Source organism: Lepidochelys kempii, chromosome 27 (genome assembly GCF_965140265.1).
Source record: "Lepidochelys kempii isolate rLepKem1 chromosome 27, rLepKem1.hap2, whole genome shotgun sequence".
Classification (NCBI taxonomy): Eukaryota; Metazoa; Chordata; order Testudines; family Cheloniidae; genus Lepidochelys; species Lepidochelys kempii.
The window spans coordinates 11,529,512-11,557,393 of record NC_133282.1 but is presented as its reverse complement, the minus strand read 5'-3'; the positions used below and the strand labels follow the sequence as shown (position 1 = coordinate 11,557,393).

The 27,882-nt window shown below is 57.4% G+C and overlaps 1 protein-coding gene and 1 long non-coding RNA gene across 5 annotated transcripts in view; both read right to left on the bottom strand.

Moving 5' to 3' along the window:
• SLC4A1 (solute carrier family 4 member 1 (Diego blood group)) overlaps positions 1–24,211 on the bottom strand; it is a 41,599-nt gene extending 17,388 nt beyond the window's left edge. For 2 of the 4 annotated variants that reach the window (XR_012156419.1, XM_073326241.1), the window contains exons 1-9: positions 24,015–24,210; positions 18,120–18,227; positions 16,167–16,263; positions 7,422–7,507; positions 3,830–4,007; positions 2,840–2,975; positions 2,074–2,215; positions 1,516–1,597; positions 829–1,013 (exon numbers count right to left, since the gene is read on the bottom strand). Coding sequence is in view for 1 of the 4 variants with exons in the window: in XM_073326241.1 (XP_073182342.1) it covers positions 829–1,013; positions 1,516–1,597; positions 2,074–2,215; positions 2,840–2,975; positions 3,830–4,007; positions 7,422–7,507; positions 16,167–16,263; positions 18,120–18,152 (939 nt within the window). In the remaining 3 variants the exon portion in view is untranslated. Of the gene's footprint in view, positions 1–828; positions 1,014–1,515; positions 1,598–2,073; positions 2,216–2,839; positions 2,976–3,829; positions 4,008–7,421; positions 7,508–16,166; positions 16,264–18,119; positions 18,228–24,010 lie in introns of those variants that run through there. The other 2 variants (XR_012156420.1, XR_012156421.1) reach the window with 2 other exon arrangements.
• LOC140904043 (uncharacterized) lies at positions 9,521–10,047 on the bottom strand. The gene is made up of 2 exons (XR_012156422.1): positions 9,673–10,047; positions 9,521–9,610 (listed from the first exon to the last, which is right to left on the bottom strand). It is a non-coding gene; the product is annotated as an uncharacterized lncRNA (long non-coding RNA).
• Positions 24,212–27,882: the final 3,671 nt, after the last annotated feature.

Here is a 27,882-nt window from a genome sequence, read left to right as displayed (position 1 = left end):
GTTGCTCTATATCCTGTTCCAGCAGCTCAGGGCAGGTCTACACTGAAAACGCTGGGCCGGTGCAGCTAACACTTCAGGGAAAACTCTGCTACACCAACGGGAGAGCTTTTCCAGTCGGTTAACCCGCCCCTGCGAGGGGCAGCAGCTGAGTCCGCAGGAGGAGCCCGCCCACGACAGAGCACTGTCTACACCAGGGGACAGGCTGGAGAAGAGGCCCAGAGAGGGGGGAAAGGTTTTTGGTTGTGTTTAAAGACATTTCTGAGGCTTTTCGTTTTGCTGGCTGGGCCCGCCCCCGGAAGGGCAAGTCTGAAGCTAGTGACCCAGCCGGAGGGCTGAGTTACAGACAGAGAGATGACCACAATGCCAGCGTGCCCATCGTCCGGGGGCGCTAGCCCAGTGAGAGAGCTGCTACCCCACGGCCGGCCACGAGGGAGTGCCTCGCGGTGAGCAAACTGGGTCACGGCACCCAGCACTGCCCGGTGGCGCTGTCCCAGAGTCTATTGGAGCAGATGGAAAGACCCCCGTTGACTTCCATGAGCTTGGGATCAGGCCCTTAGAACGTGGGCTCCTCACTCCAACCCCGAAAGGGCAGGAGGCAAAGTCTTTTCCCTCCAGCTCTGCAATGCCTCCCCCTGGCTACGATGGAGGTATTATCCTTAGCGGGAAGGTCAGAGGCCTTTAACATGCATGTTTGAGACAGGGCCAGAGGTGGCTGTCAGGGAGTGGGATGTAGGGCCCTGATATCCTATTCTGTATGTAGGCGGGGAAGGAGCCGCTGCCTGGGGGTGTCATGGGCACAGATCCCCAGTCTTCGGGAGGCCGCCGTACCCTTTCTGCCATCATGGTGGAGACGGCCCGTCCGATCTCATGGTAACTGATGTGCGGGGAGTCGGGTCCCAGCACCATGAAGAGGAACCTCACGGGGACGGACACCTGCAGGACCAAGTCCAGCTCCACCGCTTCCCTCAGGCGCACGAAGGCCAAGGTGGGGTGATCCAGGAAAGCGGCACGGCCTAGAGAGAGGACGGGATGGCAGGGGGGTCACTGGCGGGGCTCGGCACAGAGGGCAGGCGGAGGGGGATGGGTTCCAAGCACCGGCAAAGGGCTGGAGGGTGGGGGCAGGGAAAGGGAACAAAACGGAGAGGATGAAAGAGAGCAGGAGGGGAAAGAGAGGGAGAGAGAGACGGAGCAAAGTGAGCGAGGTTACATCAAGCCAGACACGCAAGCAAAACAGTGTTTCAGCTGGGCACAGAGAAAGCTGCCCAAGTGCACGAGACAACAAAAGCCAGAACGTGGGGCCTCCCCTCCCACCCAGGCCAGCCTCTGCCGTGCGCCAAGTGGCATCTCCCCTCCCACAACTGGTCTTGCTCAGCTGGATCCTGGTGCCCAGCTCCAAGCAAAGCTGGTTCCAGAGCAGCCACCTGGATCTGGCCTCCTGCCCAGCCCCTTCCCCGTGGTGGAGGCATGTGGCATGGCTCAGGAGCCCCAGGGGACGCAGGAGAGGGTCACGCTCACCTACGAGGACCAGCGTGGCCTCGGCATCCTCCGGGATCTTCTCGAGGAGCTGCTTCCTGGGGGCATGCCCCCGGGGCCCTTCCTGCAGAGACGCAAATTCAGAGATTCTCATCGTGCGGGGGGCCACCCTCCCCTCCTCCCCCCCCCCCCCGGCCAGGGCACAGGTGTGTCATCAGCCGCGTTTCTCTCCATTGCGCTGCTAAGCCCACCTGTGGCCATGCCCACGGCTCACATCCCCAGCTGGACCAGCCCCAGCGCTGAGAGCAACCCCCCTTGAGATGCCCTCACTCCAGAAGCTGCAGCCTCTGTGTGCACATGCTGGGCTTCTACTGTGCTTGGATTTCAGCCTCAGTTTCTTGGTGTCCCTTGCTGCTCATTCACTCGACAGACCCAGGTCCCGCCTGGTGGGACTCCACCGGCTGCCACCTGGCATGATGCAGGAGGCCCCGCAGATGCGAGCTCTTGGTGGGTCCCTCTGCCACCTGCTGCTCCCCACCCCCCCATAAATGGCTGTCCTGAGGTTCTCAAGCTGGGGGCCTGTTCCCACCATCTCCTTGCCTGTTCTGTGCTCGTGAGCGTCTGCATCTCGATCTGGTGATATTCCTGCATGAGCGGCTGGGAGGTGACCTCGTCCTTGGTGCCCTCTCGTTCCAGTTGGCCTGGGAAAAGGGTCCCCATGGATTCAGACTCATCTGGGTGGCTGCAGAAAGGGGGAGGAAAAAACCCAGACCATATCACTCTGCGGGAGACACTGCCCAAGCAGATGGACGGGTTTGTTCTACCCGCCCCCCCCCACACCCCACATCCCATTGACCAAATAATTGTTAATTATCCCTAATTAATAAATTAATATTGATTGAGCATTTCATTGCAAAGGAACCTCCAATATTACAAACACCTCTTGGGATTTGGAATCACTTCACCAGCTACTGCAATGCGGCCACCTCTGGGATGGGACATGGTGGCTGATTAACTGCACCCAGTAATGCTGCGCGGTTTAGCAAAGGAAGCAGAAGACTGTTGTATCTGGGGGGGGGGTGTGAGCAGGCAAAGCTCTCCCAATTCCTCTACTCCCTCCCTCCCCCCGCCACCTTCCCACAATCTTGCACATTGCATCGTCATTTGCACCTGCGTAAATGGGACTGGCACTTGTGCAAAGGGGCCTGCAGGATGAAACACTCCCAATCGGAATAGCCAGGATGCTGGGATTCCCCTAGCGCCCCTCCTCTCCTCGGACTCCCCCTTTCCCAGCTCCCCCAGAAAGAAGTCAAGGCCACAGCACATCCCCTCGCTGCCCTCTGGGCGGGTGGCAGAGGACCGGTACCTGTGCTGTAGCAGCAGGGTTCTCAGGATCGTCTCTCTGTCCTGTGGTTTGAGCTGCCCTTCATAGATCATTTGGTCGATCAGCTGATTGGTGATGCCTGCCAGGAACTTCTCAGGCAGGTCCAGAAGGACAGTGCCTGGGGGAGACGGGCGGAGGTCACTAGGGCTGAAGTCCTCCCTCCCTGCTCAAGCCATTAGTCATTGGCTCACCCAGGGCATGGGATCCCCCTTCTCTGTCCATCCACCCTGAACTCCTCCTTCCCTTCCCGCTTTGTTCCGCGTCTCACGAGCTCTCTGTTCCCTCTGGCTCCGATTCTGCCCTGGGAGCAAAGGAGGTGCGAGGCCGGGGTGCCTCCAGCAGCGCTTTGCCTGGGAGTAGGCGAGGGCAGAGGTGCCGGGAGCGACAGCATCAAGCCCTCTGGGTCTTGGCTCTGTTCTCTTCTTTCACTCCATAGTCTGTCTTTCTCTTCCAGTTCCCACCCCTCTCCGACCTACCAAACCGTTGTATCTATTCTCCCCGTCCACCCGCCTGCTTCAGGGCACAAGCCAATTACTGGCCAACGAGGGTCAGGAAGGAATTTCCCAGCTTATTCCAGATTCCGTGACTGGAGCCTTTGCACTTCCCTTGGAAGCAGTTGGCGCTAGCCCCTGGTGGAGGCAGGATATTGGGCTCAATGGCCAATTGGGTGCAGCATTTCCTATCAATAGGGCCAAACTGGCTGCTGGTGTAAGCATGTGCCTCTCCAGTGCAATAGGTGTCACGCTCCTCACTTACGCCACTGACAAATATCATCCGGATGCTACCCATAATATTAAACTGAAGGGCCAAGATCTGGCTCACTCTTCCTAGGTCACCCCTGCTCCATTCACTCTCTTCTTCCCTTGTTCCTGGCTCTTTATTATCTTTCTCTGACTGGCTCACTGTCCATTTCTCCCCTTCCCCCCTGACCCTCTGTAGCATTGTTTCTGATCACCGCTGCCCCCTCCTCACCTTTCGTGAAGGCCCTGCGCACCTCCAGCAGGCTGCGGAATGTCAGGTATGAGAGGTGCGGCCTCCCCCAGTGCCCTGCCTCCTCAAAGTCCTCCTCCAGCTTGATCCAGTGGCCGGCCTCCATCCAGCGCAGCTCGTTGTTTCTATCCATGACCAGTTCTTGTAACTCCACATATGCCTGGGAAGGGAAGAGCGGATGGGACAGAGCCCTTGGAGAGCAGGCTGGGATTCTCTCCTGGGGTGGGCAGCCAAAGAGGTGGCCACAGCATCCCCAATAATCCAGTGGTGATGCATGTGGGTGTGGTGATTGATGCCTGCCTGAGTATGCAGAGAGCCTGAAACAATAGCTCTGAGAGGGAGGATTGCAAACTTCCTCCAGGCTCCGCCCACAACCCAATCTCCACCCACTAAAGCTGCCAAAATGAGAGGCCAGATTTGGGGTCCCACACACGGGCTGCCACTCCACCCCTGCCCCGCTCCGCAACAGGAGCAGAACAAAGGGGATTGTTCCAAAGGAGAGTCAGATGCCCAATTCCCATGGATGGCCAAGGGGAGTTGGGTGCCTTCAGGCAGGTGCATCAAGGGGATGCAATGATCCAACTCCCTTCCCCCTGCCCTAGGAACTTGAGGCCCCATGAACCTCTAAGCTGCAGCGAGGTCTAGCTGTAGGGGTGTAGGGGTTAGCACCGCATGGAAATGGACCAGACAGTAAAACGTCCTCTAAACGAGGGGACAAGTTTCCAAAGACCCTAATCCTGCCCCCACCCCCCGCAGTGCTGGGAAGTGCCCAGGGCTACACATCCACCCCAAGCTGAGCCCACCTAGGCCTTGGGAGGTGATCAACTTCCCTAAACTCCAGGGCACCCCTCGCCTCGGAGTCCACAGCAAATCAGCCCCAGGAACCCGATGCCTTCTGGGCTCATCGCATTATTCCAGTGTATGGATTCACTTGCCACGGGAGGCTGCGGGACGTGCCAGCCTGGACTTACCTATGCCCCCTTTGCTCCCAGTATCAAGCCAGAAAGGTGGAAGGCACAGAGCCCTCCTTAGAATTCAATCCCTGGCTGATTTGAGCCCTCAGAAGATCAAAACTTGGAGAGAGCAACTCACCAGGTATTAAAAATAACCCAGGGTCCAGCTTTCCCTCAGCTGGGTTTAGGCAAGTGACAGTGGGTGATTTAATTGATGGCTCCGGAGGGCGGGAACTAGCAATGCAATAAGGCTGGGGTGGAAATTCTGAATGAGATGGACCCATGAAGAGCCCATGGGGAGACAAGACAAGTTTGGCTAATGATTATGTTACGTAGGCTTTGGTGGCTTTGACAGATCCGGCGGGATAGCCAGGGTGGATCTGTCTAGGAGCCAGTGGCCAATGTTAGTGGCTTCAGGCAAAGGTGCAGGAAACTCCCTAGTTGACTGTCATGGGATAACCTGCCCAGGGTTCTTCCCAATCCCCAGGTGGTTTGGGCCAGATTTTCAAATCATCTGAGCACAGGTGCATGCTGGGTGGTGAGAACTTTGTAAACTTTGGCTCTTATTTAGGTGCCTATACGGGAATGGAGCTCTTAGGGAAGTCCGGCCCTGAGCTCTGTGGAAAATCTGGCCTTAGCGGCTGGCTCTGGCCTGAAGCAGGAGTGTTAGCACCCTCTGTCCATGTGTAACATAAGGGTGCGTGCTCATGTTATCCACAGAAATGGCTGATCCCTTTGGAACTGCTGGGGAGTTCTTGGCCTCAGTGACATCAGGTGGCAGTGAGTTCCACAGGAGAGTTAGGCTTTGGGTAAACAAGTATGGCCTTGTATCAATTTAAAATGTGTTGCCTTCCAGCTTCGTTGGAAGGCAGAGATGGAGCTAGGTGGGGAAACACCGCCCTGGACACATGGTGGGGAGAAAGATCTGCTGCTTATTTCGGCAAGAGCAACAGGAACAGACATGACTGAAGCAGGAGGAAGGCTCAGCAGCAGGGCGGGGGTGTTCCCCCACCCCAGTGGTATCATCTCTCCTTTCTGCCCCATCTTCCCCTTCTCCCCAGGCCTGATGCAAATTCTCTGGACCTGATCCTCAGCTTGGCTAAATGAGCGGCGCCCTTTTGACTTCAGAGGAGCGGCACCAGCACAGAATCAGGCTGCGAACTCCTGCAGCCACTCGGAGGCGCTCCGACCCCTCTGCTGTCGGGTGGGACCCAGAGGACGTGGTCCCCCACCGGACGCCTCGGAAAGCAAGAGGCGAGTCGCCGCAGAGTGGTATTACCGGTCTATTCCCAGCATGCTCCCTGCCTCCCAGCAGCCGGCTGGCGTCACCGAATCTTCGTTGTTCTACGTCTTACTCTCCCTAAGGCCCTTCCTGTTTCTTTCCCCTTTTTTCCCCCCTGGGGAGGGGGTTAGATGTGATTTCAAGCTGGGCTATGCTGAATATAAAGGGGATTTTTTTATGCAGCTGCTGGACGGCCTGGCCTGGCCTGGCCTGGTGTCCGCACTTCTGGAAGGGGTGGCTCAGTGTACTAAACCCCCGTGATGAGCCTCCCAAGTCTGATCAGAACCTCTTGGTTCGGCAGAACAGGCCCAGAAATGGAAGGAGAAAAAGGGGAGAGAAAGGGGTGAAATCTCCCCATCGCCAACCCGGTTCACCTGCCCTCCCCTGCCCGCCAAGTGCTGGAAGAGCTCTACCCTGCTGGCCGTCGCATAAGCAAAGCGGTGCCCGTTCCAGGCAGGGCATGAGCCCCCATCGCCAGCACCTGCCGAGCAAAACCAGCGTGGGCAGTCAGTCAAACTGGGGGAACTGGGTGCTGCCTGTCCCCTCCCCAGACCGGCTGCCTCCAGCTTCGTGCACACAGGGGCAGTTCAGACCAGTCTGAAATTGCCTCAGTAACTGGAAATGAACTGTCCCAGCTGCCCAGGAAAAAAGAGCTTTGAACTGTCATTAAGCGGCTGAGTGATGGCTGGGAAAGCAGCTGTCCCCGAACTGCACCCCGTGTGTTTATAAAGCAAACAAGACTTACTGCCTTGGACGCCTTCCTGCTCCGTCTGCTCCCCGGGGAGGGTCTCCCTCCTGCTGGGACAATTCCCTGCGGAGGGTCTCTCCCCTGCTCCCTGGGGAGGGTCTCCTCCCGGCTCCACCAGTTCCCTTGGGAGAGTCTCCCTCCTGCTCCGCCTGTTCCCCGGGGAGGGTCTCCCCCCTGCTCTGACTGTTCCTGGGGAGGGTCTCCTCCCTGCTCCGCCTATTCCCTTGGGAGGGTCTCCCTCCTGCTCTGACTGTTCCTGGGAAGGGTCTCCCCGTGCTCCACCTGTTCCCTTGGGAGAGTCTCCCTCCTGCTCCGCCTGTTCCCCCAGGGAGAGTCTCCCTCCTGCTCTGACGGTTCCCCAGGGAGAGTCTTCCTCCTGCTCTGATGGTTCTCTGGGAAGGTCTCTCTCTCTCTTCCCACACCAATCTAACCCTCTCCTCTCCCTCCTTCTCCCTGGCTCCCGGAGCATCCTTCCCATTGGGTTCAGATCAGAGCAGGGTCTAACCTCTCCCCATGGGGCCAGACTGGGCCATGGCCTTGCACCCCGAAGGAGCAGCGCTGCACAGGGTCCCAGCATGGCAGGCCACTCACCTCATGTGTACCCCGGCTGGAGGTGGATGGGTGGGCGAACCCCGCGCTCCCTGATGCCTCCTGGGTCTGATCCAATGAGGAGGAACCTGAGTATGGAACAACCTCACTGTTAGCCAGGCCCCGGAGCCACTCACCCAGCCAGCCCCTTGACCCCCGTGGGGGGGCTAGTCTGGCACTGGAGCCATGGGGAGGGCTCCATCCCAGCCACAGCCACCTTCCCACAGCTCCTGCTCCCAGCCCCAGAGACACAGCCCAGATGCTGGGGAGGGGTGGAGATAGCACCCTCCCAGTGTGGGGCAGGGCGGGCTTGGGGGGGAAGGGCAGAGACAACCCACCAGAGGGACTCTATTCAACATACAGATAGAGCCCAGGGGCTGCCCAGACCCAGGTCCCAGCCATACATACAGGGCACATGCCTGCTCCTGGCTTTGCCGACGGGCCCCCCATTCCATGAGGAGGGGTGTTTAGACACCTGGGCTTTCTGGGGCTCTTCTAGCAGAGGGTCAGGCGGGAGGTGGTGTCACCCCACGTTGGTCCCCCCGCCCCACCACAGGGGGCCTGTTCTCCTGTCTCTGGTGCCTCCGGTTTCCCACTCGTGCCGGGCAGACAGAACCAGAGCAGGTGTGAACGCCGCCCTGTGCTCTCCCGGTCCCAGCAGCGACTGGGCGCTGGGGAGCGGGCTGAGGGGAGAGGGCTTTGGTGCGGAGGCGCGTCCGAGGAGCGCCCAGGACACGCGCTCCCCCAGCCCACGCCTGCACCCCGAGGGGGATGCCCCTAGCTTGCGGCTGGGGAGATCCAACATCGCAGCTGGGGAGAGGGAAGGTTGGAGGTGCCCCAGCAGGACCACAGCGCGTTCTCCAGCGCCCCGGTGAGCTCCAAGCCAGGGGACTCTCCCTCCGTTCTTTTTGGGGGAGACAATGCCAGAGCCGCACAGATCTCCTCAAACTACATCTCCCCTGGCTTGGTTCCCTCCCTTAGACCAGACCCCATGGGCACCCTGGGCGCTCCTTCCACACCTTCTCCCCGTCCCTGAGATGTGCCGGGCCAGTTCCCGCGTCCCCCTGAGTCGCCGCCCCAGGTGTGTACGGGTGAGAGGAGGCCTGGCAGCGAGTCCGGTAGATCCCACCTACCTGAGATCTCAGCGCCCCCCCGGCCACCATCCAGGCGGAGAGAAGGGACAGGTTCCCAGCGCTTCCGTTCTATAAACCTCTGGCCCCAGGGACTCCCTCTGGCCCCACCCCTGAATTCCTGTCCCAAGTGACTCTTGTGTTCAGAGTAAATTGAAAAGCACTCGGGCTGTGCTGACAGTAAACACGGGGCCCGTGGCGCCCTCCTGGGGCAGGGGACCGGCCCCCAGGCCTGGAGCAGTTTAACCCTCAATGGGAGCTCTTCGTGCCCGAGGGACCTGTGGGGCCGGGACCGAGGTCGACGTACATCTCCCGTTTACCCTCCCTGGTCCTGCTCTGGCCGGCTTTGGAGCCCTTCCCCCAGCAGACAATAGGGGGCTCTGTGGAATGACACCCGGGCTATCCTGGTCACGCCTCAGCCAAGCTGCCGTCGGCCCCCGCCCCGTGGGAAGCCCTGAGTTCGAGTCTCGGCCCGGATCCCACAGGTCGCACGCACTAGGTCAGCCCCGCAGGAGAGCTGCTGAGGCCTGCTAGATGGCTGTACACCCTGCCCTCACTTCCCCCCTGGCTCCCATTTATATCCCTGCCCCCGAGTTGGTAGAGGTTCTCGCACGGCGGGGTGACTGTACAGGCTGGGAACCGAGAGGGAAGCTGCTGACAGCTGCAAGTCCACCCTGCTCCCCTCCTGCGGCGAGTCCAGAGCAGGGGGTGCGACATGAACCCCCAGGACAAACCCTCCGTGCGAGGAGCCCTCTCTCCCCCGTGCGAGGGGATTCACGGCACTCGCCCAGTGGGGCTGGCTGGGATTCCACTGGCACCGCTGGCTGCCCGTCGGGATGCCACGAGCCACAGCCAGTGGCTGGCACGTCACAGACTCCAGCCTGGGGCTGCCCACTGTACCAGCTGTGTGGGTGGAAGGAAGGGGTTAGGGAGACAGAGCCCTGACCAGCCACCCCCACCCTCTCTTCAGGACCCCCTTGGGCAATAATGCAATTGCTCGGCAGGGCTAGCAGGCTCCCTATAAATACACTGCAGTCACACACGGCTCACACCAACACACACCTCACACAGCTCACACACACAGGTCACATCCACACAGAGAGAGACACACAGCTCACACACACCTCACACAGCTCACACCCACACACACAGGTCACATCCACACAGAGACACACGGCTCACACACGCACACAGCTCACACAGCTCACACCCACACACACAGGTCACATCCACACAGAGACACACGGCTCACACCAACACACACCTCACACAGCTCACACCCACACACACAGGTCACATCCACACAGAGACACACGGCTCACACCAACACACACCTCACACAGCTCACACCCACACACACAGGTCACATCCACACAGAGACACACGGCTCACACCAACACACACCTCACACAGCTCACATCCACACAGAGACACACAGCTCACACCCTCACACAGCTCACACCCACAGAGACACACAGCTCACACCCTCACACAGCTCACACCCACAGAGACACACAGCTCACACCCTCACACAGCTCACACCCACAGAGACACACAGCTCACACAGTTCACACACCTCACACAGCTCACACCCACACACACCTCACACAGCTCACACCCACACACACCTCACACAGCTCACATCCACACAGAGACACACAGCTCACACACACAGCTCACACCTTCACACAGCTCACACCCACAGAGACACACAGCTCACACACGCACACACCTCACACAGCTCACACCCACACACAGCTCACACAGCTCTCACACAGCTCACACCCACAGAGACACACAGCTCACACACGCACACACCTCACACAGCTCACATCCACACAGAGACACACAGCTCACACACACAGCTCACACCTTCACACAGCTCACACCCACACAGCTCACAGCCACACCCAACTCATACCCACACAGAGATACACAGTTCACAACCAGACACACACCTCACACCCACACAGAGACGTGCAGTTCACACTCACGCACACGTCACACAGAGAGACAAACACAGCTCACGCCCACACACAGTTCACACCCACACAGGGACACACAGTTCACAACCACACACACCTCCCACACAGGGACACACATGCCAAGACACACAGCTCACACACAGCTTACATCCCCACACCTTACACACAGCTCACACCCACACACGCCTCACTGAGACCGAGAGACTGGGATGGGCATCCACATGGGCACACGCACAATCACACAACTCCAACAGAGACACACAGCTGGCAGCCGCACAAATATTCTCAACGCGGAGACACGCACCCACACAGCTCCCACGGACGCGTACAGGCATTCTCACATCCTTCCTACAAAGGGAGACACGTAGTTCGCCACCCGAAACACACGGCTCCTAACACACAGAGGACACACAGATACACTCCTAAAGAGGCGCACACTTGCAAAATCTAACACACCGATCAACCTGGAAGCTGCCTCTCGCTGGCTGGTGACAGTAACAGGTCAGCCACAAGTGGCTTCTGTCTTTAGTCAAAACAAACCCTTTATTTATCATCAATAACCAGGCAATTAGAGGGAAACTGGCAGCAATACCTCCGTGGGTCATTGCCTGGCAGGGACAAACTCACACCAGGCGGTTCCAGGAGCCACCGAAAGGTCCCTCGGGACGTTTTCATGCTTTGCGAGATCAGCTCAGGGGCTGGGAGGGGAGATCGAGCTGTTGCACTTGGAAAACTGGGTGCTAAAGGAGACACAAACTCCTGCAGGCCAGGGTGCAGAGTGGGGATGGGCGAGGAGGTCACGAAGGTACCGAGTGGCGATGGATGGGGATGGTGTTAGAACAGTGCCACCCTGGTGCAAAACGGCGAGGGATGGGGCTGGCACTAGGATGCCAGCAGCCAGGTGCAGAGTGGCAATGGAAGGGGACGGTGCCAGGGCGGGCATTCTGTTGGTACTGTGCATGGCCCTTTCAAGACCTAACAAATGCAGAATAAGCGACTGCATTAGCTAATCTCCCTCTTTCCTCCCATACGGGTTCCGCACCATTTTCAGGCCCATGAGCCTCTGCCGCTCTGGGAAGATACCAGCCCGTGTGAGCTTTATTTAATCCAGAGCGCAGAGTTCGGCTCCAGATCCGAACTTCCGCAGAGCAAGTGGGAGGTTTTCGCTCCATTAGAGTTGGTGATAGCGGGTCTGTCGCAAAGTCTGGATGTGGCTCAAGATCAGTGGCTTCCCCACAGGTCTGGGTCGATCAAATCCAGGCCATCTCTAGTCTTAATCAGTACCTGGATCTGCCGGCAAACCCTCTCCTAGATGGCATGATCCTCTGCTAGGACTGCCGTCATGTCTCTGACATCACCCTGCCTTGCCCAGGGGCACCGTCTCCATTCTCCTTCCCTACTCAGGGCATAGACCGCTGCTGACCCAGCCAGGAGTGGCTGAAAAACACACCCCGGCGTCCCCGGGACACACTGGTTGGTGCCCACCATGCCTGTGCCCCACACACCGGTCCCATACACAATTCTACACCCATTCAGGCATCTTGCTCACACACCCACACACGCAAGGGAGCTTTCGAGGCCGTCTTGGTGCACCCCCAGCTGCTGTGGAGGGAGTCGGAGGAGACACCTCCCATCAGTGCAGGATCTGAAAATGTTCCAGGCCCAGCCCAGACTTTTACCAACGGCTTTGATATCTGGCTCCCTTTTGTTTCACGGTCTGGGATTCAGACAGTGGCCCTGCTTGTGTGACCCACTGGTGAGGTTGGGTTGCAGGTCCCGCTCTGTCTCGTCCGCACAGGGCGTGAGTTGGTTACAGCTGTAGCAGCTCATGCTTTTAGCTCTGGAGAGCCCTGGTGTGTCTGCACTGATGGCAGATATCCTACTTATAAACGGTCAGGCCCTGGCCCTGTTCTCTGGATCCCTTTGCCCATGGCTGAGTGACTGCTTCCAGATGGGCAACTTTATCATCAGGGACAGTGGCAAGCACCTGCGAACGTGGTCTAGTGATCTGAGCTCGGAGCTGCAACCAAAAGCTCCTCTCTGGTCTAAGCTTGTCTCTGCCACTGACTTGCTTGGTGCCCTTGGGCAAATCACTTCACCTCTCTGCCGCAGCCTGCAGAATGACAACTGGCCTCTGTCAGAAGAGCTTTGAGGGTTAATTATACCTGACCCTGGGCAAAAAGAAAAGGAGTACTTGTGGCACCTTAGAGACTAACCAATTTATTTGAGCATGAGCTTTCGTGAGCTACAGCTCACTTCATCGGATGCATGCCGATGAAGCTGTACTCCTTTTCTTTTTGCGAATACAGACTAACACAGCTGTTACTCTGAAACCTGTCATTATGCAAGACCCTGGGCTGTTCACTTCCTCTTGCTGTGCCTGTGTCCCTTCCCACCCTTTCTCTTGTTGATAGACAATAAATGCTGACTCTTACTCCACGTATGTACAGTGCCTAGCACAATGGGGCCCAGAGCTGCTGCAGCGAGCCCCCAACAGATGGCACTGTGGAGACTTAACCGGTGGGGCTGGTTCAGCCACAAAGCCCTGTCTAGGCAAAGCTTGCTGGGCCCTGCCTTTGAGTGTATGTGGGGAGGAGGAGTGCTTGGCGGTGAAGATGCAAAACCTAGTGGCAGCTAGGCTTCCTCCGTGACACCCCCAGCGTTGTCTGGCACCCAGGAGAGAGTAGCGGGAGAGGTGGCAATCATTCAGGCTCTGAACTGCCCACGTTATCACAGGGCCAGCAGAGCTCAGACTGCAGCCCCGGCCCACTAGATCGCCTTCCTTCTTGTGGCTAGCTGAATTACTGTCCTCCCAAGACGGGAGTGCCCTCTGAAGCTCGTAAATCCTGTCCGAGTGAGTAAACGAGGCCTGCACCCAGCACGTCATAACAGATATTTATCGGCCAAAGGGGCTGCTGAGAGATGATTCGAGCTGGCTGACCTGAAGAAGGCTCAGGGCATTAATCCTTTGGAAATGGCCTGGACGGAGCAATGGAATTGTATCATCTGTTCAAAAGGACTGCATGCACCCACGGTTTCTTTCATTGCAGCCTCATTACAACCCTAAGAAGCGTTGTGCTGGGGATTTAATCATTCTCGAATTAGAATTAGAATTGGAAAAAGGGCAGAGAGTAAAAAACGTGGGACTGTTCAGATCAGAAAAGAGAGGACTAAGGGGGGGGCATAGGCACCAGCTCCGGGGGTGCTCCAAAAAAAAAAAGTGGGTGCTCAGCACCCAGCAGCTGCCCGCCGATCCGCTGTTTGGTGGCGGGTGGGAGATGCTGGGGTGGGGGCAGGAAGAGGTGAGGCAGGGGCGGGGCAGGGGCAGGAAGAGGTGGAGCAAAGGTGGGGCTTTGGGGGAAGGGTTAAAGTGGGGGCGGGGCAGAAGGGGGTGGAGCACCCAGCCGGAGAGAAGAAAGTCGGTGCCTGTGAAGGGAGGGGGATGTGATAGAGGGCTATAAAATTGTGACTGGTGTGGAAATAGTGAATAGGGAAGTGTTATTTACCCCTTCACCTACCACAAGAACAAGGGGTCACCTGATGACATTCACAGGCAGCAGGATTAAAACAAACATTAAGCAAGTACTTCACACAACGCACAGTCAACCTGTGGAACTCCTCGCCAGGGGATGTTGTGAAAGCCAAAAGTATAACGGGTTTCAAAAATGAACTAGATAAATTCACAGTGGCTAGGCCCATCAATGGCTCTTAGCCAAGACAGTCAGGGACCCAACCCATGCTCCAAGTGTCCCTAAGCCTCCAACTGTCAGAAGCTGGGGCTGGACGACAGGGGATGGATCACTCAAAATTGCCCTGTTCTGTTCATTCCTTCTGAAGCATCTGGCACTGGCCAGTCAGATCCAGGATACTGGGCTAGTGGGCCATTAGTATGGCCACTTGTCTGTAACACTGTGCCCTTCTCCTTTCATTGAAGGACCACAATCTGCTTTACAGATGTTAATTAATTATAAACCTTCTGACATTCCTAGGCATCTTTCCCCCTGCCACAAGAGTGCAACCGCCTCTGGGGTGGAACACAGCCACTGATGAGCTCTGCACAACGGTTGAGGACCAGAAGTGATGACAAACCCCGTACCCAACAGCAAGCAGCTGCAGGAAATGTTGGTGAGTCAATGTAATCACCCAGGCTAGCATTTAGTGCGGGCATCAGTGCAGAATATGCCTTAAGGAAGGTGCCAGGGAACCACAAAGGGGCAGGGGTCCAGTTTTACGTCTCATATAAAAGATGGCCCCTCCAGCAGCACTATACACGCTGACCTCACGCTCGTTGGCTCCAGCCCTGCCCACTGACTCATCAAGCCACTTCCTGCAGATCTCCCATCCAAGGACTAAGCCAGCCTGGCTCGACTTATCCTGGGAGACTGGACTCGATGACAGCAAAGGGAGGAATAGCGACACAGCGAAGAGGCAGAGCAAGCAGCTGGAGTTGCTGGCAGCATCACTTCTGCCCAGAGGGTACATCCCAGGACCTGCCTAGCACAGAGCTTGTTGCTGCTCCAGGAGCAATTCAGCTACCAAGTTCATAGGCTGAAAGGAAGGAGCCTGGCAGCTCTGCAGAGTAAAAGCCACTGACCCTGGGAAGAGCGTCAGAGCTGCAAACAGAATATGGGAATTACAGCTTTCCCATGTCATGCAACTAGTCCAAATATATAACTTTCTCTAGGGATGCGTAGGACCCGCCTCAACCCAGGATCTGAGCATCCTGATGGATTCCACCTTCCCAGTTCTCCTGTGAAATTGGGGAATATTATCCCCACTTTTCAGCTGGGGAACAGTGTAGGTTAAGTTGCTTGCCAAGGGTGCACAGGAAGTCTGTGACGGGCCTGGGAAAGTCTCCTGAGCCCTAATCTAGGCTCTGTCCACTAGAGTAGGCTATCCTGCCTTCCTCTCCCTCTCTGTTTGTACACACACACCCAGATGTAGTAACCATCTCCTGATCAACTGCATTGATCACGCCCCTATGATCGCTTCCCCTGCACTCTGCCCACCCATTCCGCTCTGCCTTGGCTATTTCTAACCCCCCTCTCTTTACACCCATCTATATGGTTCCTAGATATTCGTACAAGGGAGTTATTATCCACAGGACTTTAATAAATCTATCGCACAGCTAGAGCTGGCCAAATTCTTCTTTGTGGATTTGTGCAACATTCCTTGTGAATGCAACACTTTTTTCTGCAATATATCTATATCAGGGACTATGTCAGACAGGGGGAGCAGCAAACTGCAATGGGGGGACCACTTGAGACTGCAGGGGTAGCAAACCGCAAGGCAGGGAGGCTGGTTGGAGGGCAGGCAAAGGGAGGAGAGAGAGGACCACCAGCCCTGCATAGCCAGGCACCCCGGGTCTAGCAGTGGCCATGAGGACATCAGAACCCTTCATAGTGCACCGAGCTAATGGGGTGACATGGGAGGGCTGGGAATTCCTTCCTGATCTCACCCCCAGGCAGGCAGGGGGTGCCCTGAAGCATGTGCTCTGACAACCCTACCTTACATCACGACCTCAAGCTGCATTGCTACAAACAGGTGTCAATGGTGAAGAGAATGTCCCATTGCAAGGGAACCCTAACCCCCCTGTTAACCCTTAATGAACTATGAGCGTTCGGGTTACTCACTGCCTTGTTCATCGAGTGACATCTCTGATTGTTTCAGTTTGGGGTCCCTGTAGCCCTCTTCATCCAGCCTGCTCCTCATTTCAGCTTCATAATCCTCCTAACGGGGGGAAGGAGAACACCCTTCATGGTCATTAACCCTGCCTGTGTTGGGCAGCACAGCCTGGGCAGCTGTATCCCAGGGCACCAGCTCTGAGACACAGTGTGGGGCCCAGTACCATCTCTACTCTGGGATACAGAGGGATGCTCTGATGTGATTCCCCATAGGGACTGTAGCCCAGTGTGAAGCAGGATGTCCATGCAGGCATTCCCCGTGGGGGATGGTAGCGCAGTGTGAAGCAGGGTCTCTGTGCAGGGATTCCCCGTGGGGGATGGTAACCCAGTGTGAAGCAGGGGGTCCGTGCAGGGATTCCCTGTGGGGGATGGTAACCCAGTGTGAAGCAGGGTGTCCATGCAGGGATTCCCCGTGGGGGATGGTAACCCAGTGTGAAGCAGGGTGTCCGTGCAGGGATTCCCCATGGGGGATGGTAACCCAGTGTGAAGCAGGGTGTCCGTGCAGGGATTCCCCGTGGGGGATGGTAACCCAGTGTGAAGCAGGGTGTCCGTGCAGGGATTCCCCGTGGGGGATGGTAGCCCAGTGTAAAGCAGGGTGTCCGTGCAGGGATTCCCCATGGGGGATGGTAACCCAGTCTAAAGCAGGGTGTCCGTGCAGGGATTCCCCGTGTGGGATGGTAGCGCAGTGTGAAGCAGGGTGTCTGTGCAGGGATTCCCCGTGGGGGATGGTAACCCAGTGTGAAGCAGGGTGTCCGCACAGGGATTCCCCATGGGGGATGGTAACCCAGTGTAAAGCAGGGTGTCCGTGCAGGGATTCCCCGTGGGGGATGGTAGCGCAGTGTGAAGCAGGGTGTCCGTGCAGGGACTCCCCGTGGGGGATGGTAGCCCAGTGTAAAGCAGGGTGTCCGTGCAGGGATTCCCCGTGGGGGATGGTAACCCAGTGTGAAGCAGGGTGTCCGTGCAGGGATTCCCCGTGGGGGATGGTAACCCAGTGTGAAGCAGGGTGTCCGTGCAGGGATTCCCCGTGGGGGATGGTAGCCCAGTGTGAAGCAGGGTGTCCGTGCAGGGATTCCCCATGGGGGATGGTAGCCCAGTGTGAAGCAGGGTGTCCGCGCAGGGATTCCCCGTGGGGGATGGTAACCCAGTGTGAAGCAGGGTGTCCGCACAGGGATTCCCCGTGGGGGATGGTAGCCCAGTGTGAAGCAGGGTGTCCGCACAGGGATTCCCCGTGGGGGATGGTAGCCCAGTGTAAAGCAGGGTGTCCGTGCAGGGATTCCCCATGGGGGATGGTAACCCAGTGTAAAGCAGGGTGTCCGTGCAGGGATTCCCCGTGGGGGATGGTAGCCCAGTGTAAAGCAGGGTGTCCGTGCAGGGATTCCCCGTGGGGGATGGTAACCCAGTGTGAAGCAGGGTGTCCGTGCAGGGATTCCCCGTGTGGGATGGTAACCCAGTGTGAAGCAGGGTGTCTGTGCAGGGATTCCCTGTGGGGGATGGTAACCCAGTGTGAAGCAGGGTGTCCGTGCAGGGATTCCCCGTCAGGGATGGTAACGCAGTGTGAAGCAGGGTGTCCGTGCAGGGTTTCCCCGTGGGGGATGGTAACCCAGTGTAAAGCAGGGTGTCCGTGCAGGGATTCCCCATGGGGGATGGTAGCCCAGTGTGAAGCAGGGTGTCTGTGCAGGGATTCCCTGTGGGGGATGGTAACCCAGTGTAAAGCAGGGTGTCCGCACAGGGATTCCCCGTGGGGGATGGTAACCCAGTGTGAAGCCAGGTGTCCGTGAAGGGATTCCCTGTGGGGGATGGTAGCGAAGCTCTGCAGGGATTGCCCTGAGGAAAGCAGGGAGCAGCAGGGGCCGGATGGACTGAGTGGGGCAGTGATTTAGTCTGGCTCTGAGTTTCCACTACCTGGCCTGGATCCTCCATGGGTTTTTTGCTCATTGCTCCTCTCCCCACGTCTCTTGCTCTGTCCCAGCAATCAGCCCGGAGGCAGCATCACCCGATGGGCCCAAATCGCTGAAAAGGCAAAGGGAAGAAATGTATGTCAGGAAAGGCAGGGATAGCGTGAGGTAGGCCTGGCGTGGTAGCTCATGCCGGGATCCCCACGCCCCCCCTGCAGAATACCGGATTGCAGGCATCATTTATGGCAGCCCCTGCTCCTCCTTAGACCTGGCTTACCCCAGGAGCTCCTGGCCCTCTCTGCAGCATCCCAGAGCATAGGCACAGAAGTGGATCCATGCCTATTCTGCAGGTGCACGGCTGGCTTTGGGAGGAGGGATCAGGCACTGAGCTGGGACTCAGGAGAGTGGGGGTCAGTTCCCAGCACTACCATGGCTTCCAGTGTGACACCGGGCCAAACTCCAAGGGCCAGGTTTTCCAAAAGTGCTGTGTCCCCCGACCCAGCGGAAATCCGGCCCTTCATCTCCCTGGGCCTCCATTCCCCATCTGTACAGTGATAACCCATTATCTGCTTGGCCTCGTTAGACTGTCAGGCCCAGATCTTCAAAGCTATTGAGGTGCCTAATTCCCAGTGATGTCTAAGGGAGTTCGGCACCTCAATACTTTTGAGGATCTGAGCCTAAGCTCTGTCTCTCAGTCGGCCTGTGCAGCGCCTGGCACGTCGGGCCCTGGTCTCAGCTGGAGCCTCAAGGGACTCATGTAATAAAGCTCTGAATCCTTTGTCAGGGCTGGCGGTGAGTGCCGTAGGAAACGTATCAATCCCTGGTGCCAGCTGTCCATCCCTGCTGACTGCCACCCACGTGCAGATGGTGTTTGCGTTTCCATCTGAGCTTTCTGGGCTTCTGGAAACTGTTTATTTTGAGGTTTGCGATGAGCGCATTTGGGGGTGTCATGTCCCTATGCCCCCCTCCCCCTCAGCACAGAGCCACACGCAGGAGTCATTCACTCCTGCGACACAGCCCCGCTCCCAAATGCCGGGAGTTTGCTACGCTGACGTTTAAGGTAGTAACAGGGGAAATGAGGTGTAGAGGGTTGCTCAGGGTCACTCAGCGAGTCCCCAGTGGGGGTGAGAGCGGCGTACCAACCCACAGCTCCCCAGCGTGTAACCCACCTTCACTGAGTGCACCCAGGCAACAGGTTTAGGCCGTGTCTGCATTGACCTCCGAACCAGGGTCAAACGAGGGCTTGGTTAGATGCAGAGTGGCTCTGGTTTAACTTAAGATGGGGTGGGAAACCAAGTTCGAAACCCAAAGGCTGTGTGGACACTCCAGCTTTGGTTTAAACCAGGCTTATTTGATTTTATTTAAGCTGATCAGGAACAGGTTCAAGCTAAACCAAAATAAGCCACACGTAAACCAATACAGGAGTGTGCCAGTTTTTAAAAGTGTTTAAATTCAACTGGTGCAACTTCTGTGTGTTGAGGAAGCCTTCGAGACCCACCCAGACCAGCCTGTGGACCCACAAACCCTGAACTGCAGGGGAGTCTGGATTCAAAGCCAACTCTTTCATTCCCCACAAGAACCCCCGTAATAGAAGGGGGAGGAGAGCCACAGCCTGGGGCCAGTTCAGACCCAGATTCAGCCGCAAATATCAGGACTCCAGCTCATTTTTCTAACAGATCATACTGGAACCCCAGATGCAGCCCACCCACAGGCCTCCCCCCCCCAAAAAAAACCAAGCAAACTGGGAGAGTTCATATCCCAAATCCTGATCTAACCTGGGGTCCTCAGCACATCATAATCCCAGCTAAACTGGTTTGCAGCAGGTTTTAGCCAGCCAGCAAGCACCAAGGCTAAAGCAAACAGTGAGGGTCTCTTTCTATGCACTACATAGGGTGTGTCTGTTTCCTTGCTGATCAATGCATTTTGTGAATTTAGGTTCGAACGCAGCTTTGACTCCGTGCAAACTGGCCGCCTGACCTGTCTTTGAAGCCAGTTTCTTGGGAGCCCCGTTTCAACACAGCCGCACCTGGTTTAGCAAACAAGCTGCAGCCAGGCACGCATTGTACAGACACCCTGCTCATCAGTGAGAATCAAACCTGGGACCATCCAGCACCAGGCGTACAGGACAGCCCTCTGACGCCTGAGCAAAAAGCAGATTTTCCAGAAGTGGCAGGCTAGTGCAGTAGCAGGGTCAGCCACTAGAAGGCGACACAATCACATGCTAACCCACTGTCTCACACTTGCCTGAAGGCAGAATCTTGCCTCGCCTTTTGACCTCGGACTTGGGGCATCCTTTGCCAGATGTACTTAGGCCATTTTCAGAGCTGGCTGGGCCCGGTCCTGCAGCCCTGTGAGCGGCCTCTGGGGCGCTAAGGGTCTGGACTCCAGCTAGCCTGGCGTTAGCCCATTAGGATCGTTAGTTGCTCCTGCCTGCCTCAGAGAGGTCTCCGGGATGAATTTTCAGAGCCCCCTGCCCCTCCCCGGCACTGCAAGGGCCCATCGATTCCCTGTATGGCAGTGCCTGGCTCTGGGAAACCCCGAGCATATGGCCAGTAGGAGGTTCTGGGTCAGATAACTGGGCTTCCCTGCCCTGGCCACGAATCATAGACTATCGGGGTTGGAAGAGACCTCAGGAGGTCATCTAGTCCAACCCTCTGCTCAAAGCAGGACCAATCCCCAGTTTTTGCCCCAGATCCTTAAATGGCCCCCCTCAAGGACTGAACTCACAACCCTGGGCTTAGCAGGCCAATGCTCAAACCACTGAGCTATCCCTCCCCCCAGGAAGGAGTTGCCCATGAGAGCAGGGGGGGCGGGGGGGAGAGCTGGAGGGTCCCTGTCACAGGATACTGCAGAGAACTAGCAAGCTCGCTGCAGCCTCGTAGGGGATGGGGCACACGCAGAGAAAACGTAGGATGAATATCCCGGGGAATTCACTGAAGACGTGGCCAGCCTGGTAGGTGGGTGATGGGCTAGAGGGGGAATGGGGTAGCGAAGCATTCGGGGTCCAGCCCTGTATTGCCTGCCTGGTGGCATGACTGATACCGGGAGAACCATAAGCTCAGCAGCTCCGTGTGCTGCTGGGGATCTGTCATGTGTGTGCAGCCAGGACCTGGGTCACAGTGCGTGGCCATGAGACGTGAGCTCACACGGGGACACACGGTCTGCACCCGGAGAGCCCGTCAGCTCATGAGCGCTGCAGGGCCGGCAGGGCAAGGCAGCATCCCTCTTGGGGCGCACTTTGTGGCTAAGCTTGGAAATCCCCAGGGGCTGCAGGGAGTCACACAGCCCACGGCACTTGGCCAGCACTGAGCCAACGCCCCATCTGGCCTTGCGTGATCGTTGATGATGTCACGACGCGTTTTCTTTTCGCGAGAGCGGGCGGTTTTAGCCCACTGCCCCACTTCTGGCTGTGCCGCTCCAGACTCCCACAGAGCCTTCTGTCTTTGCCCAGAAGCTCTCGCGTGGCCTGGCTGTGCACAATAGAACAGCTCCACGCCCCTCCCCAGAGCTGGCTGCATTTCAGCAGTGGGCAAAGTGAGCTCTGTTTGCAAAATGCTTTGGAGTAAAGGGCGTTCCCGGCACTTAGAGGAGGAGGGAGGAGGGGGCGGATATTGCATCAGCACCTGGCTGCTGTGTTCTGCACCATGCTGATAGTCCATGGGCTGAGCCCCTCTGTGCAGCCAACCCCCACCCCCTCCCTTCCCCTCCTTGATTCTGAGCTGGGGGGTCAGTAGAGAACGTCCCTCTTAGTAGCCCAGCTCCAGGAATCCCCAAAAGAGGGGCAGCTCCGTGCCTCCCCTGGGAGACACGCCAGTTAAACTGCAGCATGAGCCGGGCCCAGCCAGAGCCCAGAGGGGGGCAGGGGTGAAATGGCACAAAAAGAACCGACAGTGGGAAAGGGCTGGGGGGGTAGGGAAGGGGGGAGATGGGGGAGGGGCTATCTCTCCCCCTCAGCAGGGCTCAGGTGCTGGAACGATTGACATCCCTTGACCCAGCAAATGACACTGAGGCCACTGTGTATAGCAGTGATCCGCAGTACAGAATTTGTACCCCCCTGCCCCAAATATGGCCCTGAGACCCACGGTATAGAATCTATACCCCCAGTGCCACAGTATAGAGCCCTGTGACCCACGGTATAGAATCTATACCCCCAGTGCCACAGTATAGAGCCCTGAGACCCACGGTATAGAATCTATACCCCCAGTGCCACAGTATAGAGCCCTGTGACCCACAGTATAGAATCTATACCCCCAGTGTCACAGTATAGAGCCCTGTGACCCACGGTATAGAATCTATACCCCCAGTGTCACAGTATAGAGCCCTGAGACCCACGGTATAGAATCTATACCCCCAGTGTCACAGTATAGAGCCCTGAGACCCACGGTATAGAATCTATACCCCCAGTGTCACAGTATAGAGCCCTGTGACCCACGGTATAGAATCTATACCCCCAGTGTCACAGTATAGAGCCCTGTGACCCACAGTATAGAATCTATACCCCCCAGTGCCACAGTATAGAGCCCTGAGACCCACAGTATAGAATCTATACCCCCAGTGTCACAGTATAGAGCCCTGTGACCCACAGTATAGAATCTATACCCCCAGTGTCATAGTATAGAGCCCTGTGACCCACAGTATAGAATCTATACCCCCCAGTGCCACAGTATAGAGCCCTGAGATGGCTCCTGCCTCTCAGCCTGTGCCCTTCTGGGCACCTCACAAGCAACAGCCGTTAAACAATCAACATCCCCATGGAGAAAACTCACCAAGGTGACCAGTTCCCCCTACCCCCAAGCCCTGGCACGGGACTGGGGTGCCTGCCAGAGAACCAGGTCTCCATGCAAGCTAAGCCGAGCTGGGGTGATTCACAGCTTCCCCCCAGCTCTGGGCTTCAAAGGCAGGGCCACGAGCTGTGTCAGCCAGCCCTGGAGAGACAACCAGCCGCTCCGATCCCCAGGCCTACGGGGGAAGGCCAGGCCACAGGAGCTCAGCAGTCGGTTGGGTTTGGATGGAGGCAACAGCAAGCCGCTGGGCGTGCTCAGCTTCCCCTTTCTCCTGCAGAACCCCACTCCTGGCCCTGCAACTCCAGCAGGACCCTCCGTCAGCCCCAGGAAGGTCCTCGGGGCCTCCGTGAACAGCCAACTCCACTTCTGTGGCTACCCTCCCTCCTCTGCTGGCCTGAGCTCTTCACAGCCCCTTTCACGCCAACCTCTGTGACCAGCCCCCCAATTTCTTTACACGCCAAGGGGCAGACTCTGGTCTCAGTGACCCGGGCACAGTGCCCATGTCCATAAAGTCACAGCGAGGGTGAGCAGTCAGCACGTGTGAAAAATTGGGACCGGGGTGGGGAGTAATAGTCCTCTATATAAAAAAAAGCTCCGACTATCGGGACAGTCCCTATAAAATCGGGACATCTGGTCACCCAAGTCGCAGCCAGCACCATCACCGCAAGGCAGCTGCCCAAACGACACACCAGCTGAGCACAGGAAATGGCAGGGAGTCCCGTATCCAACAGGAAATATGGGGAGGGATCTGAGAGGGGGGAATGGTTCTGCTTGGCCTCTGGCTAGGATTGGGGGCTAACACTCGCCAGACTTCCGAGCAGCCTCCAAACCCCGCAGCATTCCCGGGGCGGGGGGGGAAGGAGCCACACAGCTTTCCGACCTCCGAGCAGATCATCTCCTTAGCCGATCTCGAACCCCATTGCATTAGAGTGTCTGCCAGTCCAACTCCCTCCAGAGATACCAGTGAGCTGCCCTCATGGCCCTTCTCCCCCCTAAGCTCCCCCAGGTGAAGACACCAACACCCCTCTCCGCCCCCTCCCCCCCCAGACTCCACCCACTCAGCCACACTCCCCGTGCAGCTCCATCCCAAGGGCGAGCGAATGAGCGAACTGACCTACCAGTGCCCGGTGGGATCCCGAGAAGCCTCCCAAGCCTGCCAGCTGGGTTCTCCTCCTGGAGCCCCTGGCTCAGCTGTGGTAGCCTGCCACCCGGGGAGATGGTAAAGAGACCTGCGATCGAGCCGGAGGCGCTTCAAACTCCTGAGTCATGCTCACCTTCCTAATCTCTCTGGCCCACCAGCCCGGCGCGCTCCCCTGCCGCTTAGAGATTCACCCTTACTGCAGCCCCGTAAACAGCGCTATCTGGAGAGACCATCTTGCAGAACCTAGCCTTCCCCTCCCTGCCCATGGCCATGGCCGCCACCTTGCCCAGCCCCCATCTCTCTTGCCTCCATCTCTCTCGCCCGCTACTAACTTCATTGACTTTTGCAAATTAGGTTTAATGCACTTTTTTTTTTTTTTTTTTGTTGGTGGGTCGTGTGGATGGCCCAGCTCCTGTCCTTGCAATATCTTGTTTACCAATTTCTGGGGATTCCCTTTGGGGAAAGCCCTGGGCGGACGTGAGGCGGGGAACCCTTCTCGAATTTTGTTGATTTTTTTAAAAAGTGCTTCTGGTGAGGCATCTCCCTGGCGGACATTACGTGAGGCATTTGAAGCAAGGGCTCAACTCCTGCCGATCTCACTGCAAGCGTGCCTGTATTTACTAACATGTCCATACCACGGTTATCCGTGAATAGCCCAGGGGCATAGCACGCGCCCAGTGCGCTGGGCATCACACCAGGTGTTTGGACCTGCTGTGCTCAGTAGTCCACCGAGGGCCTGATGCCTGGCCCGCTAACGTTGAAGGAAACGCTCCCATTGACTTCACTGGGCTTTGGGGGCAGGTTCCAGGCACATTCTGCATGGATGCATTTGAAACTTTCACCGGCTCAACAGGGTTGTTCTACCTAGATGTACCGGCGGTGCAGCCACAGGTTCTAGGTATGTCAAGGCAGAACGTACCCAGTGTATTGCCAAATAGCAGCTCCTGGTAGAGCTCACCTGTCATGCTGCTGAATGGCCCAGCCGCATGCAGGTAGGACCCACTTGCCATGCTGCCAAGCATTCTAGATGTGTTTTACCTCCATGTATGCACAGCACGCCTGATCTTCCAGGATGTGCCTGGACTGTCCAACATCCTGGCCGGCGTGTTCTACCCGGGTGGATCTAGAACCAGAGCCTTTTGTCATCTCTGATTTTTGCAGCCTGGAATCTGCCATGGGAGCCACCCTACACTGCAGGTATAGGCTGGGAGCTTTCATTTCTTCTTTCTGAATTACCTTTCTAGCCCTCGTGGTTGTAAAAAACTCGAGAGCAACCCGTGTAGAGATGGCCAAGCTGCCAGCTCTCCCCACAGTGCAGTCATGGGTGGTTAACTACAAAAGCGGTGGCATGCTCACAATGTCGGGGAAGACCAATGGGAACTGTATTGAATCTGAAGATAAATAACAAGAGATCAGGCTGCTGATCGCATTCTTTATTTGCACATTCAGTTCAGCAGAAACCTGCGCAGTGAGAGCAGAACGTCCAGCCCGCTGCAAAATCCAGGTCCCTCACCACAGTCAGCAGGGCCTTGTTGCTGCAGAGAGCTCTGGGCACTGCTGAGACCATTAGGTAGCATGGCAGGGGCGTTACATTTTGATGTAGCCAGAATGCTCAGCTGCACAGCCGGTGTGGGCTGCCCGGAGGTACCCAGAATGCTCAGCTGCACAGCCGGTGTGGGCTGCCCGGACGTACCCAGCATGCTCAGCTGCACAGCCGGTGTGGGCTGCCTAGAGGTACCCAGCATGCTCAGCTGCGCATCCAGTGTGGGCTGCCTGGAGGTACCCAGCATGCTCAGTTGCGCAGCCGATGTGGGCTGCCCAGAGATACCCAGCATGCTCAGCTGCACAGCCGGTGTGGGCTGCCCAGAGGTACCCAGCATGCTCAGCTGCGCAGCCAGTGTGGGCTGCCCGGAGGTACCCAGCATGCTCAGCTGCGCAGCCGGTGTGGGCTGCCCAGAGATACCCAGCATGCTCAGCTGCGCAGCCGGTGTGGGCTGCCCGGCCATACCCAGCATGCTCAGCTGCACAGCCGGTGTGGGCTGCCTGGCCATACCCAGCATGCTCAGCTGCACAGCTGGTGTGGGCTGCCCAGAGGTACCCAGCATGCTCAGCTGTGCAGCTGGTGTGGGCTGCCCGGAGGTACCCAGCATGCTCAGCTGCACAGCCGGTGTGGGCTGCCCGGAGGTACGCAGCATGCTCAGCTGCGCAGCCGGTGTGGGCTGCCCGGACGTACCCAGCATGCTCAGCGGCAGCCCTCCAACTGGCATCTCAGCAGAGACCTTGTGGACCCCAAATGGCCATCAATGCTCCTTACTGCTCATTCCCAGCGCCTGCCTTTTTGACCCTTCTCGCATCAATAGCAGAGTGATACAAACCCCACCCAGCCCTGCTCACCTAACCAGCCCCACTCCCCGGTAAAGCCAACCCAACCACTAGGTTCTCTCCATGCCACCATGCCCAGGGGACATGGCATTATAGGCAGAGGAAGAGGCTTCTCCAATTCTGGCACTGACTGACTCGGGAACCTTGGACTGCTTCCCAGAGGGATCAAGTATGTGCCTTTTCTGTTGATTCCAGGCTATTAGCCTCCCTGTGTGTCATTTCCTGATGTCTGGGGCTGGTGTGTGGTCCATGCTTGGTCATCCGACTATGGATCATGCCTAGGGTGAGAGAGGCAACCTGATGGCCTGGACAGGGCACTGGCCTAGGATTCCATTCCCAGCTGTGCCCTGCGTAACCTTGGGAAAATCACATTCCCCTCTTTTCCGTGCCTCAGTTTCCCCACCTGTAAAACAGTATCAGCCCCTCCCCACCTCTGCACAGCCCTTTGAGGTCGGTGGTTGAAAAGCACGGGAGCACGTCAGTGCAAATTGTTCTAGATTTCACAGGCTGCCCTGGACGCACCTCGGAGGCACAAGAGACAGCAGGAAAAACGCATTTCAGCCACCTGGCCGATCGGCAGCTGGCACCAAATCGAACAAAACCTGGCCAGCGTGATGCTGCTCTGCACAGATTGGTTTTGCACCATCCACTTATTTTAAGCCGCATGGATGACCTGTGTCTGCGATGTGGGAAATTGTGAGCTAGCCTGTGGGCACACCTCTGGGGACTGGCCCACGCTTCAGGCTACGGGGACCCGTGACTCGTGAGTGTGAGTGGCCTGGTGTGAGTGTGTGTGTCGGGGGCGTCCACATGTGGGTGTGTGCGTGGCTGTGGGTGGGTGGGTGCCAGGGGTAAACGAATGGGGGTGAATGAACAGACCTCCCTGGAGCTCGGAAAGTAACCGAGGCCCGCCCCTCTCTGACTCAGGGCCTCCCAGTGCCAGGTTCCCCATTGCACATGCTCAGTCCTCACCGGGTACAGATGCTTTCAAAGGAAAATATGCAACTAGAGATGGGGGAGTCCAGCCCACCCACCTGCCTCTTTCCACCTGCTTCCCCTCCCCCCACCTGCCTTTCTTCCCTTTGCCCTCCACCAACTCCCCTCCCCTCCCCACCTCTCGCCCGTCCCTCATTTCAGATCAGCATTTCCCCCCAGCCCACCCACGTTTGCCAGTTACAGCAGAGACGCCGAGCCAGCAGGCTGGCTCCTGCTCTCAGCCCCCTTGGTGTGAACCCAGAGTAACCCCCTGAAATCAAGGGAGCCCCATTGCACCCCGATGTCACTGAGCTTATCGCCAGCCGCAGCCCAGCCCCCTGCCACTGTAGTTCTCTGGCACCCCCTCAAAGCGGGTTTTATTGCACATCAGCAAAAGCCGGGGCTAGGCATAAGCAGACTAAGCAACTGCTCAGGGCCTCAGGCAGCTCCAGGGGGCCCGCATTTGCTTTTGTTGTATGTGCGGGGGA